Raw genomic sequence first — 16459 nt, forward strand, 5'->3', positions numbered from 1 at the left:
CAGTAGAGGGGCACATGGATGACTTGGTCAGTTAAGCATCTGCCTTCCACTCTAGTCATGATGCCAGGGTCCTAGGATGGAGCCCCACACTGGGCTCCCTGCTCAGTGCAGAGCCTGCTTCTCCCTCTCCCTCTGCTACTCCCGCCTACTTGTGCTCACTCTCACTCTGTCAAATAAACAAAATGTTTTTTAAAAAAAATTATTTAAATAAAAAGAACAGTGGGGGGGGGGGTGCACATTGGTGGCTCAGTTAGTTAAATGACTGACTCTGGTTTTCAGCCGAGGCCCTAATCTCAGGGTCATGACATCAAGTCCTGAGTGAGGCTCTGCTCTCAGAGTGGAGTCTAGTTAGAGTTTCTCTCTCACCTCCCTCTGTCCATTCCTACCACGCCCTCTCTCTCTTTCTCAAATAAAGAAATAAAATCTTTAAAAAAGTTTGGAAGCTAGCATCTGGCTCAGCACACCAGAGAACCAAATTAATGTATTTCTGGTAGGTTTCCCTAGAAACTACAACGTCTGGCTAGTGTGAAGTCAGAAAACCATTTTTCAAAACAATTAGTAAAGGTCAGGAAATCTCAGTGGACTGAGTTCCAGACTACCAAGATTAACCTCAGCATCTTAAACTGAAATTTTGCTATTATCTTTTGGAATTTAAATAATTTGTTTTCTAATCCTCAATGAGAATGTGAAAGATGAACACTATTATATGGTTGACAGACTTCTAAAATGTTGCTTTTAAAATATATATATATATATATATATATATATATATAAACTGTACCATAATTTAAATGAACTCAAGTAGTCCTTTAAAATTTTGGGGGCGCCTGGGTGGCTCAGTGGGTTAAAGACTCTGCCTATGGCTCAGGTCATGATCCCAGGGTCCTGGGATCGAGCCCGGAGTCGGGTTCTCTGCTCGGCAGGGAGCCTGCTTCCCTTCCTCTCTCTCTGCCTGCCTACTTGTGACCTCTGTCTGTCAAATAAATAAATAAAATCTTTAAAAAAAATAAAAATAAATAAATAAAATTTTGGAGGTTTATGGATTAAACTTTTTTTTAAGAATTTTTATTTACTTATGTGACAGACAGCACAAACAGGCAGAGTAGCAGGCAAGGTGAGAGGGAGAAGCAGGCTCCCCACTGAGCACGGAGCCCAAAGCAGGGCTCAATTCCAGGACCCTGGGATCAGGACCTGAGCTGAAGGCAGTTGCCCAACTGACAGAGCCACCCAGACTTCCCTGGATTAAATGTTCTTGTCTAGAAAAAAAATATTAGTTAGATACATAACCACCTCCCATCATATATATTTTATAATTTTGTTTTAGGAATTACCATTTAAAAGTTCGACTGGTATTAAGTTGAAGTGGTCCCTCTCCTCCCTCACCCCTGAAAGCAGCCTTTTAGAGTTCAGTACATTTCTACCTGTAATGGCATTCTCAAAAGTTCTGGAGTCTGAAATTCCAACATATTCTGGAATCGGAGTCTACTGAACAGCCGGAAACAAATTCCAGGTCTGCATCTCCCTGCCCTTAAAAGTGAAATAAAAAATTAAGCTTCAAACAAGGAATAAAGACTAGACCACGGCAACTCTAAAAGCAGTGTGCTTTAGAAGACAGAGCAATGGACCAGTGTCAGGACAGCTGACTGTGATTCCCTCCCGAATCTTTCCAGAAGGCACGTCACTTGTCTAGGCATCATTCATAAAAACTTACGAATGACACCTACCTGATACACCTACTAAGGTAATGATAAAAACAAATCTGTAAGTGACATACACATGAAAGTGAGTAAAAATAATGAAAAAATACACGGTAATTGACGTTTCATCTGCTTTACTCAACTGACACAAGCACCATGCACAAGCCCACAGCTCAGAGCTGTGCAAAGTAAGCATTACACAACTCCAGAGAGTGGCAGTTCCTGTCACCAGAAAGACTTGTATCACTTTCTGGGAAGTAGGAGAGAAATATCCTGAAGGAAAGCAGCCTCTCTTCATTTCCCCCAGAGTCACTGTATCAGCTAATGGCCAGGCTGAATGTGCTAAGCGATAGAGATCCAGAAATATCCCTCCCATCACAAAGCTACAACACACTGTGCTACAAGTGACAAAATGAGACATTGGACCACTGCTTCCTTCATCAGTACTGTCCTCACTATCAACCCCTCTGCTTTCCCTCCTATTCAGCCTTCTCTGAGACATTTCCATCCTTCGCCAGTCCTTAAATGCAGTGTTCCTGTGAGGCTGGACCTCAGCCCTCTGCTCTCTTAGTCCATCCTCGCTCCCAAGGGGATCGTAAGTATCCTCCTGACTTTAATTTTCACGCACTGAGATCTCTTCACCCTAACCCTACACCCATACTTCAAAAGCCTCTTAGCTCCACTTGGATTTTCTAGCCAACCCAAGCTCAACACAACCAAAGATTAATTCTTCTCACCAACATAACCGCTATTCCCATTTCCCCCGACAAGGGCACCACCATCCACACAAGTTTCTAACACAGACACCTGTATGACATCCTTGACTCCACACTACTCCTTGCCCCTGGACACACACTCGCCCCAATACTGCTCTCCTTAATATCTTCTAACACCGCTATCACAATCCAGACTATTGTCATCTCTCCCTTTTTGTAAATTCCAAGTATTAATGAAAGAGCCTCCTACTGGATCCTCCTGCCATCAGTTTTGTCTCTACCAATTCATTCTTCAAGGAGATGAAAGAATACTAAAATCATGTCATCCTCTGGTTTATTAAGAAGAAAAAGAGAGAGGAAACACAAAATGATCCTTAAAGGACGTGTCTACAACTTAGTCATTTTTTTCACTATTCTCCTCTAAACTAAACTCCACCCAGACAACTTTGTTGTTCACTCTTGCCTTTAGGCCTCTGTGCGTGCCTCGCCTTTGCTAGAAAAGCCTTTTCAAAAAACTCTTCATTTGTATTTATCTCAGAGTCTACCCTCACTCCTCCAGAAGCATTATCCAGTTGTAGTGCAAATCACATGGTATTAAAATTGCTTATTTTACTGGATTCCAGGATGGACTGCACCATTCCCCCACCACAAACCTCACTCATCAGACTACAGTTTATTCATTGTCGCATCCCTAACACTTACACAGTAATGGCTGTCAAAAGAAATAGGCTGAAAAATAAGACAAGGAAAATTCCTATAATTTCTGATTTTCCTCCCGGATAATATACGATTAAGAGGTAAACACGATTAAGAGGTAAACACGATGAAGAGATGGAGTATTACTAACTAACTTTAGCTAGTGTTATCAAGCCACACCCTGTCATAGGAAAACGACTGGTACGGTAATAGCAAAAGCCTTCAAGAACATTCCATGAAATTATAAAGTACAGAAATAATGCATCCACCAGCTTCAGCACATGAGCCACTGCTAGTCAGTATCAGATGTTTTCCTATTAAAATGCAAGAAAAATTAGTCAAATGATTACTGATAAATAGGATACTTTTAAATCTTCCCTTTTTTAAAAAGAAAAAGTAATGCAAGTACATACTAAAATAAATAACCAAACTACAAAAAAAAAAAGAAAATTAAATCCTCCTTCCTTCAAAGAGTTCCACAAGTCCTCCTTCTCAGAGTCAACAATTGTTTTTTAATGTTTCTCTCAAATCTGTCAATGCAATTCTGCCCTAAATACATATATACATACATATATATTTATTTAGCACTATACATATATATTAAGTACAAATACTATAGATGCATATTGTACACCTTACTTTTTTCAATTAATAATATATTCGGAGAACTCATCGCACATAAAACAATACAAACATCCACATCTTTCATCGTCATAGTCTAATATACATTGCACAACTATTGCATAATTTATTTAACTACCAAACTTCCAGAGAGTTCACTATTACAAACAGTGCTGTGGAAAACATTCTTCAACACACGTCTGGGCACATGCACAGGTACACTCAGGATAAACTACGAGAAGCAGAATCCACCGGCAAAGGGGAGATTTGGATAAACAGTTTCAAACTGTCCTCTGAAGAAGTCACAGCAGTTTACACTCCCATCAGCAAACTATGAAAGCTTACTGGCCCATGCTTTGGCCAACTCTGTTGTAGGTACTGTTAAACATTTTCATCAATGCCAATCTGGTGATAAGCAAAAAAATTTCCTCATTAATTTGCACTTATTCTGGCATATATGAGGTAGTGTATGTGAGGTTAATGTGTTGGTTATTATGAACTTATTTTAAAGAGTTTTTTGCATAATATAGCAATTAGCCCTTTGTCCTATACTGCAAATGTTTAAAATATTTTCCTTTCAATTTTGTTTTTTTTAAGTTTCTTACATCTTCTGAGGACAGATTATACTAGTCAAAAATTTTTAACATAACCTGAATTCAACTTTTAAAGAAAGTACTGAAATGCCTTGCCTTGCAAAAACAATGTAATCTCACAAAACAAACTGAGGGTTGCTGGGGGGAGGGGGTTTGGGAGAAGGGGGTGGGATTATGGACATTGGGGAGGGTATGTGCTTTGGTGAGTGCTGTGAAGTGTGTAAACCTGGTGATTCACAGACCTGTACCCCTGGGGATAAACATATATGTTTATAAAAAATTAAAAATTAAAAAAAAAACAATATAAGAATTAAGACTAACATGAAAATGTTAACATTTAATATAGAAAGAAGCAGAATATACATTAAATATGTAATACATATCAAAATGTTTCCATTTTATAGGCAATTGAGTGAATGAATGTACATTAAATATACATTACCTGCCTTTTCGTTGTATGGCACTAGCTTTGGAAATCCACACCATTTTTAACATTGTAACAAAATTCAGTGCATCAAAGGATTTCTGTAATATTTAAGTTATCTTCATATTAAAACTTTTATAAAAGGTGTTTAAGAAGAAATAGCAAGAAGTATTATGAATATATTTTAACATGCCAAGTTTAATTCGAAGCCCCTTTTGATTAGATATTTAGAATGGGGCACAGATTTAAAAAAAAAAAAATCCCCATATCTGGTTACAAACATTCTAAGTAAAAAGAATGAAAAATAAACTCCGAAGAGCTATAAAAACTTCCTCATTCCCTGCCTTGTTTAGTTATTTGTTCCTCTCTGCTACACTTGAATAATAGTAGTCAGTACTCATAGACATCAAGACTGAAGAAAAATCTATTCTCTTGAGGTCATTTCCTATCAGATTTCTATCACCAGGAAGAATAGGAATGATCAGGGGAAGACAGTTTCTAAAATATGTGCCAGGGAGCTGATATGGAGGAATAACAATAATCACTGAACCAATCCTATCCCCAAGTGAAGAATTTTTACTCCTTTTCATTTTACCCTCTGCTGAACTACGAACAGTTAGCCTAACCAGAATGTTGTAAAAGAGAAAGTAAAGAACCGTTATCACCTCTATATTCCCTAACTAATCTAAAGCCAAAATTTACTGTAGAGATTTTTAAAGAATGCATTCCTAACTAAAATATACACTTAACCATTCAGTGACTTATACTTTCCCTTTCATAAAATAACTAAATAGAGCAAATACAAATGTGTTCTTATAATAGTTTAATTATGGGATTTTTAGAAAAGATGCTACTTATGTGGTTTTTAATAAAATGTCATATTTGTCAGTTTTGTATGTAAAATAACTTCTGACACTACCATCATGTTCCAAACCATGGTTTACTTGATAAATGACACCTATAGGAATTAATTTCTAAGATATTAAAAATCTACTTCATCAGCTTTAGATAATCAGGGCAATAAAATCTGAATTTTCATTGACTCACCATTCAGACTTTGTGATAATATGCATCACTAACCTCTGATAAAAAAAATAAAACATATCTCTTCTTTATAGTACCCAACTATACTGAAATGTCCAAATTTTATAATAAAATTTTGTTTTCTTTAAGATATTCCTAAAAATTACATTGAAAACATTAAAAAGCAATTAACAAATTTTCCCACATTAAAACATGATCATTGCTATCCACTATAACAGAAATCATTTGCTTTCCACAATATAGACAGGATCTTCCCTTGAAAATCAACCACCTCTATCACTTTCCATTCTTTCCGTGAAAGGATCCACCAAAATGAAGGATATTGAGAACTGCTGAGCATCCCAGTGCTAACAGAAAATAAATATTGTCTTTTCTTTATATCTGGGCTGGCAGTAAATATTTTAGCCTTTGTAGAGGGTCGCTGTTGCAACTCTTCCAGTTGCAGTGTGAAAGCGACCACAGACAAGAGACAAAAGAGTGAACAGGGCAGTGTTCCAGCGATATTTATTTTTATAAAAGCAGATGCTGGGCCCGTGTGGCTGCTAACTGGCATCTGCTGAAGTCTGGTCTGACTGCTTGCACTGTCTCAGGATGGTTCTCTTGAACAAAATGTCTTTTGAATACCCACTACATGTGGAGCCCTGGAGATTAACTCTGAAGAAGAGGGACATGTTCCATGCCCATATGTAGAAGGAAAGAAGGAAAGCATACAAAACATGTAATCCAATTCCCATACAGTGACAAAACTTTAGCCAACCCTTTACATTCTTCCTAGTATTTAATCAGCAGAAGCTAGTTTGTTTTATTTTTTATTTTTGTATAATCTGTTACAATCTGTATAATCTGTTACAATAATTAGATCCTACATTCTGAACTGCTTATGGTAAAATATTCACTTTGGAGAAATCAACAATTACTATGTTAAATTCATGCAGAACCATCTTCTCATTAAAATGAATCATAAAACCATTTATTGGAATGTAACGTAACCCTCTTCATTTAAACAAAATACAACTTATCTACACATACCTCTTTCACCTTACCAGAATCAATAACAAAGACAACATCGTTGACTGTGATGCTGGTTTCAGCAATATTGGTGGAAAGGATCTGCAAGGGGATGTGACATCACAGTTAATATGAATACAGGACCAATGGCTATTGCAATGGACAAAAGAAAACTGTATGAAGCTTACTATTTTTCGAACACCGGCAGGTGGGTTTTTTAATACTTTCTTTTGATCTGACGTTTGCATATTTGAATGAAGCATAAAGACTTGGTATCTGTTGACAATGGAAAGGGAAAATACACTATGATACCTATCAGTTACTTAGAGCAACAAATATAAAACTTTAGCTTTTACCTATGTGTGTTGTCAGCAAACCGCTTGTCATCAAACAGGATGCGATCCCTCAGTCCAACAATTTCATCATATCCAGGTAGGAAAATTAATATTGCACCTTGGAAAACAAGGATTTAAAAAAAAAAAAAATCACATCTCGGGGCAGCTGGGTGGCTTAGTTAAGCAGCTGCCTTCAGTGCAGGTCATGATCCTGGGATCCTGGGGGAGCCTGCTTCTCCTTCTTCCTCTACCCTACCACCTGCTCCTTCTCTTTCTCTGTCTCCCTTTCAAATAAATAAATCTTTTAAAATAAATGAAATAAAATATTAAATCTCTGGCTTTACAAACCAGAAACTACGGACAGGCCCAGCTATGATGAGCTATATCACTAGTTTTGAAATACTGATAAAGTGTAATACTTAGGACACTTAAGAGATTACTTATGCAGTACTGCCAATGGAATTCTGTAAAAATCTGTACACACAAAATATTATCTTGGAAACTGAAGTACACTTTGCTGTTCTAGTTATTTTAGACAATACTCATTTACCAGCATCACAACCATGACAGATATTGTAAAGAAGGTGCATGATCAAATCCAAGTCTACTTTTTCATCATCAAAACTGTGATGATAAGCTTTCAGGAGCTCTCTGTCTTCTGCACTGAGGTCACTTCCGTTTGTGTGAACCAGAGAACTTTCATCTAGATTTCCAAACTCCAGTGAAGCACTTAAAAAAAAGAAAAAAAAGACCAACTCAATTTTCATCAAAAACAGTAATCCTTTAAAGTCAATGATTCCCATGATGTCCTTCTTTAAATTTTGAATATACCCTAAGGAGGGTAAATGATACTTAACGTCCTAGCTACAATTCATGTTTTGGCTTACACATACATTATCCAAAGTAAAAGCTATCAATAAGTGCTTTTCGAAAACACAATCTGAAGATACTTCTCCAAAGAAAACATACAAATGGCCAATAAACACATTGAAAAGATGTTCAACAACATTACGTATCAGAGAAATGAAAATCAAAACCACAGTGAGATACCACTTCATACCAGTAGGATGACGATATAATCAAAAGACAGAAGATAATATGTGTTAAAGAGGGTGTGGAGAAATTGTAACCATTATACATTGTTAATGGGAACATAAAATGATGATGTCACTTCGAAAAGCAATGTGGCCATTCCTCAAAATGTTTAAACACAGTGTTACAGATGCCCCAGCAATTCCACCCCTAGGTTTATAAACAAGAGTAATGAAAATATATGTTTATATAAACTGGTGTACACAAATGTTCACACTAGTATTATTCATAACAGCCAAAAAGTGGAAACCACCCAAATGTACATCAACTGAAGAATGGTTAAACAAACTGTGATCTAGCCACAGAGCAGAGTATAACTCAAGTCAGAAAGGATGTTAGAACATGAATGGATGAACCTTGAAAACATCATGCTGTGACAGAAGCCGATCATAAAAAGACCACGTATATATCATTCCACTTAGATCAAGTGTATGGAATAGACAAATCTACAGAAACAGGAAGCAGACTAGTTGCCTAGGGCTGGAAGAGCTGGGGAAGATGAGGAGTGCCTGCTAATGATTACAGGAATTTTTGGGGGGTGGTGATGAAAATGTTCTCAAAATTATTATCATAATAACTGCATAACATGGGAGCACCTGGGTGGCTCAGCTGTTTGAGCATCCGACTCTTGGTTTCAGCTCAGGTCATGATCTCAGGGTTGTTGAGATCCGCACCTAGTGCAGAGTCTGCTCAAGATCTCCCTCTCCCTCTCCTTCTCCCCTCCCTCTGCTTGCTCTCTCTTAATAAATAAATAAAATCTTGAAAAAAATTCATAACAAGGCAAACACACTAAACGCCACTGAATTGTACACTCAAAAGGATGAATTACATGGTTGTAAACTTTATCTCAAAAAAACTTAAAACACACAAACCTTTGATCATCATTTGCACTTTTTAATAGGTTGTTTCTAATTGTTCACTCTTATAAACAACACTCTGAAGCAAAGTCTACATTTATTTTTTTTTTAAGATTTTATTTATTTATTTGACAGACAGAGATCACAAGTAGGCAGAGAGGCAGGCAGAGAGAGAGGGAGGACAAAGCAGGCTCCCTGCTGAGCAGAGAGCCCGATGCAGAGCTCGATCCCAGGACCTGGGATCATGACCTGAGCCGAAGGCAGAGGCTTTAACCCACTGAGCCACCGAGGTGCCCCCAAAGTCTACATTTAAAACAATTCTACCGGTGCCAGCTTAACATGACTGCCAATTTGGTTATTCCATATTAAAAGCAGATTGATTATGCTATCTTCCAAAAGCCCTAAATCAGCATAAATTACTGAAATAACAGCTTGCTTTTTCATCCCATAGGTAAAATGTAATCTTCTGCCATTACTAGTAACTATTACTAAGATTTCTAAGAAGTTCAGTTCTGCCCAATTTCTTCCAAAGAGCTTAGCAGAAAAATAACTAAACCTGCTTTCAAAAGAGAAAATACTAAAATTCTAACTGTAGTTATTTTAAATTTTAAGATTCATTTTAAAACATCCCAAATTTTTTGTTTTCTTACTTCTTAACAGGTAAATGAAGAGGGTACAATGCTGTGACAGAAGCCGATCATAAAAAGACCACGTTTAAAGCTCTAACTTTAGGAGCCCCTAGGCAGGTCAGTCACTTAAGCATCTGCCTTCAGCTCAGGTCATGATCGCAGGGTCCTGGGATGGAGCCCATGAGCAGGGAGCCCACTTCTCCCTCTCCCCCTACCTCTCCCCCCACAACTTTCTCCCTTGCTCTGTGTTCTTCCTCTCTCTCTCAAATAATTTAAAAAAAAAAAAATAAAGCTCTAACTTTACTTATCAATTATCAGTAATCCTGCAAACATCATAAATTTAATTTTAAACATTTGAAATTTGTAATTGATGATGTCATGATCTGCAGAATAAAAAGAAAGCCCAGTTAGGCAGGATAATTAGAATACTATCCAAATTACTGCTACTTGGTAATCTGTAGTGTCTACTGAGCTATTCCCAGCACCCTAAGAACGTCTGGAACATTCAAAGCATCAATGTCAAAAAGGACTGCTAGTTCTGGGTGCTATTATTGAAATGACAACAAAATCTGGCATAATATAATTGGCATTTGGGTCTGTTAAGAACTTTGTGACTCTAACCTTCATTATCATTTAATGAAATTAAAATAACAAGAATAATAATTTCATACTTCAAACATTCACTTCACCTGAGACTATTATCTATAGAATAAAATCCAAAACCCCAACTCAAATAAAACATTTTTATATTCTTGTGTAAAAGATATTTTAGTATATTTTAACTTAAGATTCATTTTTATCTTTTTTGATTCATATAGGTTGAAAACAAAGTGCTATCAATATATTATAAAACATATTTTCTTTGGATATATTTTCTTTTAAAATTACCTTTTTCTTTTCTTTAGATATTTAATCTAAGATCTACATATCTATCTAAATATCTAATCTAACTTTAGCCAAAACCTTTAATTACCTAAATAAACGATTTGTGTCATTGCATTTGAAAGTATTGTCCAAATCTTTTTTTTTAAATCAAATTTATACATATATGATCTCACTCATATGTGGAAATTAGGAAACAAGACAGAGGATCAGAAGAAGAGAGGAAAAAAATAAAACAAGATGAAATCAGAGACGGAAATAAACCATAAGACACTCTTAATCATGGAAAACAAAAGGCTGCTGGAGGGGAGGGAGTTTACGGAATGGGGTATCTGGGTGACAGACATTAAGGAGGGCATGTGATGTAATGAGCACTGGATATTATACAAGACTGACGAATTACTGACCTCTACCTCTGAAACTAATAATATATTACATGTTAATTAATTGAATTGAAATTTTTAAAGAAAAAGAAACTAAAAAAGAAAAATAAGATGATGGGCACCTGGGTGGCTCAGTGGGTTAAGCCTCTGCCTTTGTCTCAGGTCATGATCTCACGGTTCTGGGACTGAGCCCTGCATCGGGCTCTCTGCTCAGCAGGAAGCCTGCTTCTCCTCCCTCTGTCCCTCCCACCTTCTCACTAGAGAGACAGGCACACACACACTCTCTCTCTCAAATAAAATCTTGAAAATATGAATAAGTTCTGAGAAAAAAAAAATACAAACAAAAAAAAAAAACTGATGAATCACTGAACTCTACCTCTGAAACTAAAAACGTATGTTCATTAATTGAATTTAATTTTTTAAAAAGAAAAAAAAAAATGTGTCAGAGGGTGACAGGTCCTACAGACAAAAGGAAAAATAGGGGCGCCTGGGTGGCTCAGTGGGTTAAAGTCTCTGCCTTCGGCTCAGGTCATGATCCTAGAGTCCTGGGATGGAGCCCCACATCATCGGGCTTTCTGCTCCACAGGGAGCCTGATTTCCCTTCTCTCTCTGCCTGCCTCTCTGCCTACTTGTGATCTCTGTCTGTCAAATAAATAAATAAAATCTTTAAAAAAAAAAAAAAAGGAAAAATAGAGTAGGTTGAGAAGGATCAACAGCACAAGAAGGTAAACTACCACAACAGGATAAATTTAGGTAGCCCTCATGAAGATAAAATCTGAATAAAGATTTGTGTTCTGTTCCTGTTTTATAACACATTGTTTCTGTTTTATGAGTATTTTCTACTAGCTTTTGAAGTTTTCTTCTGATTACTGATGCGCAGCCCATCAAAGTTCCAGGGTTTTTTGTTGCTTGATCATGGGTACTTTTCCCCTCAAACTTGCTTGGCAGTTTGTTAATCTTCAAAGAGAATGCACAAAAAACGTCCATGTGCACAGGCAGCGACTGTCGAGCTATTTGGCTTAAAGATGGTCATTTCAATGAAAAGAATACCAAACCTTCCATAATTCTAATTCTTTTCTGTCGGCTTGGTCTGTTTTCCCAGGAAAGAATTCTCCCATTTTCTGCTGAAGAATGTAAGCTTCTAACAGGAAACGGCGACAGGGACAGCAGTGGAAGGGAGTGGATGGAATCTCAGCCTTCAGTCTGTCGGGGGACCTTCCTCTTTGATACCTCACTACCGCTCCCCTCTGTGCTTGATGGGCCCCAGTCCAAAGCTTCATGTGGCTTAATTTTTTAATAAACTTCCCACTTCCTGCCAAGGTAGGGAAGGGAGATCTCAGCTAATGGCAGGAGAGGTGGAAATCTGGAATTCTGAATGTTCCTCGGAAAGAATTTCAATCAATTCTGGGTGGGGTTTTTGAACCTCTAAGAAGCTAAAATGAGCTGGTTTCTCCCTGGTACCTCCCTTCCCTGCACTGAGCTTTCCATTTTCTCAGCTCTGCTAAGTCAAACACCACTAATCCATTAGCCTTCTATTACTCCTATCTTCCACCAGTTGCTATGTCCTCTTCCAATCTCTTCGACTTTGTTAGCTTACACATTTTATAATCCTTCCTTACCATTTCAATGAGGTTCTAGGAAAATGCAAAGATAAATTACATGTGTTGTATCTACTAGGTTTAACTGAAAATCCCCCTTCTGCTTTGCAAAATGAAATTTTAAAAAGTATTATAACACTGGATCTTACTGGCACCCTATCAAAAACAAAAAATAACAATCACACAAAAGTTCCTTAGAATTCAAAAAAGAAAAAAGAAAATCTCTGCAAAAGAGACTATAGCCTACCTTGTCATATGCTGTCATTTACATGGTTAAGCATTTAAAAAAGACAGGTTAGGGTTAATTAAACACAGTATAAAGTTTTACCTGTATGATTCTAGAAGATCCACTATTTCAGTCTGTCCAAAGTGTTTGGCCCAATCTAAAGCCATCCTGCAAAAATTCAGAGATCAAATTTTAAATAAATAAGTAAATAAAATAAAAAATTCTTTAAAAAGAGATCAAATTTAGACAGAGAAATAATGTTCTCAAATGTATAAAACCGAGTCAAAGGATTCATTCACCATTAGAGATGGACCAACAATTATTACACAATAGCTTTTAGTACAAAGACAAACACAAGAAATCAAAACCGGTATGTGGAGCTGTACAGAGACACAGCAAGAAGGGATGTGGTTTATACTTACCAGCCATTCGATGCTTTACTGTGAATGTTGGCTCCCATGCTAATTAACTGCTCTACTTGACTTGAAAAACCTCGCCCTGCAGCAACCATGAGGGCTGTTGCACTGGTTTCGCTATGCCTGTAATCAACTAAAGCAAGGAAAAGACAAATGCAGGTTATATTTCCAAACTTTTCGATCATTTTCATCCCTTTTTAACTTAAATGAAAGAAATGAGTGTCAGGACAATCAACCTGGGACTGGCTCCTTCATCCAACAACACTGTAACAGTATTACATTACCCTGGACGCAGATCTATTATTAACGCACCCTTAGTCTAAACAGGATGGAAGAGGGATGACCATTTGGAAGGTAGGAGAACAAGAGATAGTCGTTCAGCTGTCTCAAGCTCACCAGGGTGATGAGAACAAAAGAGGAAGGCTAGTAACTTGCAGAACCCTTAAATAATCTTCCTAGCCCAGATATTGTCTTGATCACCAAATGACAAGATATAATTAAAGAATTAAAAGTTAAGGTTCATCAGTAACTGGAAAAGAATGCTTAAGACTGCAAATGCAAAGTCCAAGACCATTTTTTGTTGTTCTTGTTTTGCTTTTATTCCCCCATCATTCCAGACTGTTACTTTCTGAGATGCTTAATGGAAATAACATTGGCAGAAAGTTTACTTCCCATAAAAGCCCTCCATGAGAAAAATAATTAAAGTTCTACTGAATTTAATTTCCTTCCTAGAATATATTTCTCAAGAAATGCAATCTATTATAATCACTTAGCACTGGTCTGCTTAAATTACAAAATTGGTGATTTTAAAAAGAAATCATCACTGGGAAAAACAAAAAAAAAACTCTGCAGTAAAATTTAAAATAATCGCAAATGGGCAATTTTAATTTTCCATAAATACCCAATCATCCTCAGTGTTTAATAATACTCTAAAACTTGGTAACCATTATTAATATAAGTCAGTGGTTTTTCAAGTGGGGAGGACTTACAAGAGAATTACCTAAGGTTCCTTACTTCTGAAACCAAAGACGGCCAGGACTGACTCCTAGATTCAGAGTCAGTAGGTGTGGGATGGCCAGGAACATGTAGTTTTAAAATGGACTGAAAAGATTATGATCTGTACTCACTATATGAATATTCAGCTGAATATTCGTTTGATAGCCTTGGAGAAAAGAACCAAAATGTGTGTATTTTGAGCAGCAGGGTGTGACTAAGTGTGGGTGTTTTAAAACATCCAACAATTCTTTAGTACTCCTCCCTTCCAGAGGTAGAGTCTAAGTTCCCTTCTTGAGTACGAGCTAAACCAAATGATTCACTCTAAAAGGTACGTATGGCTTCCTGCTTGCTTTCTCTCCTTCTTTTGACTCACTCACTAAGAAAGAAGCCAGCTGCCACATCCAGGGAAGATTAAGACAGCCAGCCCTATGAAGGGGTCTGGATGGCAAGACCTGAGGCCTTCTGCCAAAAGAGGAGACGAGACGACCTGAGGCCTCTTGCCAATAGCCACGTGAGTGAGCCTCTCGAAAGCAAACCCTGCAGTTCCCGTGAACCTTCAGACGACCAAAGCCTCAGACAAGAGCTCCACTACTACTTTATCAGTCACTAGAAGCCAGAACCGGTCTCAGATTCTTGAGTCTCAGGAACAATGTGAGACAACAAATGACTGAGGTGCTAAGGCTGGGAATCATTTGTCATGCAACAACAGAGGACTAGCATAGTAAGCATGACAGAGAATGCCTGTCTCACTAATTACTAGCTACTTCCACAGGATTCCACAGAGAAACTGATGGCATTAAAAAGAAACCTGCAAAGTAGGAGGTTTCCTGGATTACATGAAGCATTTTCAACTCTGGTGCTAATTAAGGGTTGAGATTTTAGAAGAGAAATAAAAAGATGGGAAGTCAGTAACTGTTCAAAGAGCTACCATAGCATTTTGTTCACTTCACACAGCTTCAGACATTAGAATCTTGCACTCTAGGGATGCCTGGGTGGCTCAGTGGGTTAAGCATCTGCCATCGGCTCAGGTCATGATCCCAGGGGTCCTGGGATCAAGTCCCACACTGGGCTCCTTGCTCAGCAGGGAACCCACTTGTGCTCTCCATCTCTCTCTTTCTCCCTGACAAATAAATAAATAAATAAAACCTTAAAAAAAAAATACTGCACTCTAGAAAACGTCCAGTGAGAGAGGCCTGAGTGGCTCAGTCGGTTAAGCGTCTGCCTTCAGCTCAGGTCATGATCCCTGGGTCCTGGGATGGAGCCCCACATCAGGCTCCCTGCTCAGTGAGGAGTCTGCTTCTCCCTCTGCCTGCTGCCTCCTCTGCTTGTCCTCTCTCTCTATTTCTCTCTCTGACAAATAAAAAAATAAAATCCAAAAAAGGAAGGAAGGAAGGCAAGAGGGAAGGAAGGAAGAAAGGATAAAAAAAATGTCCAGTGAAACACTTATAAAAGATGAGTGGCCCAGAGACACCTAGCTGGCTCAGTCAGTAAAGCATGTGACTCTGACCTCGCGGTTGTAAGTTCGAGCCTCTGCCTTCAGCTTGGGTCATGATCTCAGGGTCCTGGGATCGAGCCCTGCATCAGGCTCTCTGCTCAGTGGGGAGCCTGCTTCCTCCTCTCTCTCTGCCTGCCTCTCTGCCTACTTGTGATCTCTGTCAAATAAATAAATAAAATCTTAAAAAAAATAATAATAATTACTTTAAAACAAATCTTTAAAAGAGAAAAAAGAGATGAGGAACCTGGATTCATAGGATGTGACATCAAAGTAATAGCCTAGTACACACTAGAGAAATATCTAGGAAGAAGGTCAAGAATAGGGTGCCTGGGTGGCTCAGTTGGTTGGGAAACTGCCTTCTTCTCAGGTCATAATCCTGGAGTCCCAGGATGGAGTCCCATATCAGACTCCTCCCTGTAGCCCCTCCCCCTTCTCATGCTCTCTCTCTCTCATTCTCTTTTAGAAAAAAAAAAAAGGTCAAGAATAATGCTTCATAAATATACAAATATTTTAAAGCAACATGCCTCAGAGCTCAAATTTTCTTAACTTTCAATTAAGATGGCTAAGCTTTTTTCTGTGGGGGAAAAAAAAAAGACTGCCAGAGAACTGGAGATGAACAAATATCAACGTTTCCAAATACAAAAAATTTCAAAATACAGATAGATTATTTAATAACCAATAAGCTAGAAAAAAATAGAGCAATAGAAACCAAAATAAATTTACAAAGAATAAGAAAGACCATGGGGCGCCT

The 16459-nt window shown here is 37.8% G+C and overlaps 1 protein-coding gene across 4 annotated transcripts in view; it reads right to left on the reverse strand.

Moving 5' to 3' along the window:
* YTHDC2 (YTH domain containing 2) overlaps window positions 1–16459 on the reverse strand; it is a 76440-nt gene that overhangs the window by 27453 nt on the left and 32528 nt on the right. For all 4 annotated transcript variants that reach the window (XM_045069248.1, XM_045069247.1, XM_045069246.1 and 1 more), the window contains 8 exons: window positions 13224–13350; window positions 12904–12969; window positions 7685–7863; window positions 7156–7252; window positions 6988–7075; window positions 6821–6901; window positions 4766–4848; window positions 1422–1527 (listed from right to left, as the gene is read on the reverse strand). In XM_045069248.1, the coding sequence (XP_044925183.1) occupies window positions 1422–1527; window positions 4766–4848; window positions 6821–6901; window positions 6988–7075; window positions 7156–7252; window positions 7685–7863; window positions 12904–12969; window positions 13224–13350 (827 nt within the window). The remainder of the gene's footprint in view (window positions 1–1421; window positions 1528–4765; window positions 4849–6820; window positions 6902–6987; window positions 7076–7155; window positions 7253–7684; window positions 7864–12903; window positions 12970–13223; window positions 13351–16459) is intronic.

The sequence above is a fragment of the Mustela putorius genome, unplaced genomic scaffold (assembly GCF_011764305.1).
Source record: "Mustela putorius furo isolate JIRA1106 unplaced genomic scaffold, ASM1176430v1.1 tig00003923_pilon_pilon_pilon, whole genome shotgun sequence".
Taxonomy (NCBI): domain Eukaryota; kingdom Metazoa; phylum Chordata; class Mammalia; order Carnivora; family Mustelidae; genus Mustela; species Mustela putorius.